General features: G+C 33.2%; 1 protein-coding gene and 1 non-coding gene across 2 annotated transcripts; one reads left to right on the top strand and one right to left on the bottom strand.

Moving 5' to 3' along the window:
- The first annotated feature begins 343 nt into the window (after positions 1–343).
- LOC128040323 (small nucleolar RNA R71) lies at positions 344–450 on the top strand. The gene has a single exon (XR_008194979.1). It is a non-coding gene; the product is annotated as a small nucleolar RNA R71 (small nucleolar RNA).
- A 39-nt stretch (positions 451–489) lies between these two features.
- LOC128039966 (uncharacterized) lies at positions 490–909 on the bottom strand. Its single transcript, XM_052628911.1, has one exon. It carries the CDS (start codon positions 907–909, stop codon positions 490–492), a length of 420 nt encoding a protein of 139 aa, XP_052484871.1.
- Between the last annotated feature and the right edge of the window lie 3,938 nt (positions 910–4,847).

Raw genomic sequence — 4,847 nt, 5'->3', positions numbered from 1 at the left:
TCATCAAAAACATGATCTTCTCCACAGTATTCGCATGTTAGTTCTGCAACCTTCATCTCTTGAATTGCAAATTGTCTTTAGAGTTTTAATCATATTTTTTAAAGATTATACATGTGCTATTAAGGATACAATCACATCAAGTCCCACTACTCCAGCAACTCTTCTACCAGTACCAACTCTGGTAGTAGGGTACTGATAATCATTGTTTGCTATTCTTTCCAGAATTTTGTATGCTTCATTGTAAGATTTGTCAAGCAATGTCCCATTAGAAAATGCATCCACCACCATTCACGTATGATCATTTAATGTATTGTAGAACATTTCCTTCTGTGTCCAATGCTGAAAACCGTGCATTAGGCATTTTCTAATTAGTTCCTTGAAACGCTCACATGCTTCATATAATGTTTCATCTTCTAGTTGTCTAAACGATGTAATGTCATTCCTAAGCTTGGCATTCATGTTGGGAGGATTGTGACTAAGCAGAAATCTCTAACACAATTCATTCCAAGATGCCATCGTACCTGATGGTAATGCATTCAACCATGATCTAGCACGATCTCGCAATGAATAAGGGAACAATTTTAATCTAAGGGTATCTTCAGGGACATCCTGCTGCTTGAATGAGTCATAAACTTCAAGAAAAAGTCTCAAGTGCAATCGTGGATCTTCAGTAGGTAAACCACTAAACTGCCCTATCGTTTGTAGCATCTGAAATATGACTGGTTTTAATTCAAAGAGTTGAGCTTGAATATGTGGCCTAACAATTCCTAGATTTAGATCATCCAAAATAGGCACTACATGTTCTCTGATGGGTCTGCCTCTGTCATCTATGATTCGAGAAATATCAGCATTCCTTTTATTCTGAAGTACTGGATCTTCTATGATTTGATCATTTCTAATTCTCTCCATTTCTCTTAACTATTTTCTTCTTCGCCTTAATGTCCTTTCAATTTCAAGATCAAAAAAATGTTTTGTATTCTCTTGAATACTTCTTCTCATTCACTAATACAAACCTAAAAAATAAAATAAAATAAAATACTAATTAACTACTTTCACAAAAATAACAGGAATAATAACAAATCAACTTTTCAACAACGTTGCCGATTCCCGAAAATGATGCCTAAAACTTGTTGCGTGTAAATAACTAATACAATTGTACAAGTGTACATATTATTCAAGTAATAAAGTGATAAGTAAGTATTGTTCCACAGAGATCAAAAATTGGTAAGAAATTTAGTAAGTTATTATAATCCTATTGACTATACTAAATAGCAGGAAATACTCGCAAGTTGAATAAGGTGTTTGTATAATGAATTAGTGAAATCAAATGCTAAAAAAAAAGAATTGATATGGAAAATAAAATGATGTGGCAAATTACAGAGAAAAGCAAGAGTATTTCTGTTGTTGAATGAATAGGGCTGGAATTATTCAGGTCAAATGTTCATATCAAAATAATGCTATGGAAAAATATTGTCTAATCCACTGCTCAGAGAGTCACTACTGTAACTTGCCTATTTCGATTGCTAGATCTTAAGCTAGAAATCTAAGTTACTGTATGTCTACAGAAATCTAGATTAATAACTACAATGAATGTTCTTCTTTATACAACTCACAAAATCTATGTCTAGAGTGCTAGGAATATTCTGTCGAGTATTTCCTTGCATCAAACGATTCAAGATCCAATATATTTAACCTCTTCAGAATTAAAAATACATCTAAGAACACAACACACAATCAACTATGTCTAGAGCTTGCATGCATGTATTTAAAATAAGCATAAATTGAACGAAACAGTGACATAGACATTCTCAAATCACAGGTATTAAAGATGATAAAACATTCACCCAAATAACTCCAACCTAGAAAAGATTTAGTTCATGGTTGGAAAAGTTAACATTAAAATAAAATCATTTATCAACATTCTCAAATAAGTTCAAATCACAGAAATTAAGAAAATAAAGGCAAAAATGTAGGAATTCTCGCCACACTCCAGCTTCTCTTTGATATTCAAATTGTATATGAATCTAGGATAGCTGTCTCTCCCCCTTCTTCACGTCTGTATTCTTCTCTCTTAAGCTATTACCCTTTCTTTCTCTGGAATTCTCCACCAGATTTTTCTGGAGAAAAAACTGACCCCTAAAATCGTCTCTAATTCCTCTCTCCAAAAAATCCTCCTCTCATTTTTTTCTCTTTCCTCTTTTATAGGGAATGTCCCCCTATTTAAACATACACTTTTCTCCCTCTTTTTTAGGTGGATTTATTTGGTACACGGACAACTGGCTGAGAGTGACGAGGACTAAGTGCTTCATCAGCATTATCCTGGAATTGCCACGGCATTTATGTTGGCAATCCATCCAATATTTTCCCTTGGAAATATTTCAATTCCTTCATTCACTTCCTCATTGTTCTTCATCTTTTCTGCACCTGCTGCATACAACAACTAATTCTCTTTCAACCAACAGGAAAAATAACATAAAATGACATTCAAGGCACAATCCAAGCGTTATTATGTAATGTTTTAAAAAATAACCTAAAAATCCAAATATATCTACTTAAGTACATGAATTTAATCAAGTTTAGAGCCTCAAAATATAACTCTTTTCAAGAGTTATCAAGTATGGAGGGGAAGGATTAAGGGATTGATGCATGGTATTTATAGGTGAAGGTAAGGGGTGGGGTTTGCTAAAAATAGAATTTGAATTCCTTCTTTTTCTATCCCACATGGCCGACCACATTTTAAGGAGATGGGGATGACTTAGTCTCCTTATTTTGAATTCAAACCAAGGGTATTAATAGCCCTAGGGTGGACGGTTTCAACAACAAATTTGTTGGGCTGATTTATGATTATTTTCCAACTATAAGGACCTTTAATTAAATACTCCAATGCTTGCTTTTGGGCAGACATCTACTTGTGCCAAAACTAAGCTTTAATTCCCCCTTGTTGGACGATTTCTCAGTCCAATAATGCAACAGACATGTCCATTTTTTAGCACATATTTTACTGGGTCAAATTATCAACCTCATGACCCAAATTGCATGATCTTGTGCATGTCCATCTTTCATTCACATTAATCACATCTTCAATGTTCCTCCTACGTAGTGAAAAATCACATATTAATTAACATGAAAGAATATAAAATATATACAAAAATCATGTAATTAATAATAATCTCACATACTTTATAAATTCGTGCCCAATATTACTAGTTAAGTAAAATTCACTTATTTTAATAACAATTACTCAAGATAAACATAATTATTAAGTAAAAAGGTGGTAAAAATACATGGAAAAACCCTATATAATTTGGAGTTTACACTTAGCACCCCTATATAAAATTTGGAATGATTTTTCCATCTCTAAGCAAATGCCTTTAGGAACCACCCTCACCTGCATCACATAAATAAGAATAGCCACTAACACAACTTTGGCCAACGTATTTCTGCCGATAAGAGATGGGTTCCTTGCCTTCCAACCAGATAGTTTATTGCGTATGTTATCAATCAAATACTGGAATTTAGCCTTAATAACTTTTTAATGTGAAAAAGGAACTCCCAAGTGCTTCCCTAAATCCTTGATCACAATACAACCTAGCTATTCACTAATAGCATCTTGAATAAAAATTGCAACATTATTAAAAAAAGTAGATGTTAGTTTTTTGAGAACCGACCTTATGTCGAGAGGAATGAAAAAACAAGTTTGATGCCTCCTTGATCACCCTCATTTGATCCTTAGATGATTCTGCAAAAAGAATAAGATCATTTGCGAAAAATAAATAGGATATTGGTGGCCCGTCTTTAACTAATCTCACTTGTTTAATTGCATGGGATATTAGATTAGGAAGCCTCTTCATACATAATACAAAAATAAGGTGACAACGGGTTTCCTTGAAAAATGTCTCTCTTCGATCTAAACTCCTCAGTCAAGCTACCAGTCCATGATATTTGCATAGAAGTCGGACTTATACAGTACATAATGACATTGCTTAGATGAGGAGGAATTCCAATATCAGATAAAGTTTCACAAATAAAATCCCAGTCCAACAAATCATACGCCTTTTCAAGGTAAACTTTAATGATATAATGATATTATTTGTTATACATCTTCCTAGAACAAAGCTGAACTGATTGGAAGAAATCCACCAAAGTAATAATGACTTGAGCCTGTTCACAATTTAGTTTCATAATAATTTTATATAAGACGGTACATAAGATAATTAGCCAAAATTGTTGCAGTGATGTTGGCCCTTCAACCTTAGGAATTAGCATAATGAGTGTTATATTCAACCACCCTTTTAGCTCATCTCCATTCATAATATCGCGTAGAAACTCATAAACATTCCTTTCCACACATACTTAATTTTGTTGATAGAAATACACATGAAAACCAACAACTACTAGCGCTTTAAAAGGCATCATGTCAAAACCTGCTCTTTTCAGCTTCTCATTCAGAATACTGAATGACCTTAAAAGATAACCACTTATACATAAGCTCAACATCATTGAATCAATAGACACAACCAATTAAAAGAAAACCACTTATACAACCAAGATATTTTACAAACAACTATTGATAATACTGAATGACCTTTTCATGCAGATACCTCTAATTATTGCACCAAATACCATCACCAACTTTGAGTGCCTTAATAAAATTCACCCTTATTTGGTTAAGGGTGCTTATATGAAAAAAAAATAGTGTTCTTATCACCCTCTACTATCCACTTCTTAATTTTTGAAACCAGAGGCTCTCCTCTTGTATAAGGACCTCTTCAATCTCACATTTCAATTTATTATCAATTTTCAAGAGAAAATGAGAAGAATAATCTTCAAATAATCTTTCAACACCA

Source organism: Gossypium raimondii, chromosome 3 (genome assembly GCF_025698545.1).
Source record: "Gossypium raimondii isolate GPD5lz chromosome 3, ASM2569854v1, whole genome shotgun sequence".
NCBI lineage: Eukaryota > Viridiplantae > Streptophyta > Magnoliopsida > Malvales > Malvaceae > Gossypium > Gossypium raimondii.
Note: the sequence above shows the minus strand (reverse complement) of the source record. Positions and strands in the feature narration are given on the sequence as shown.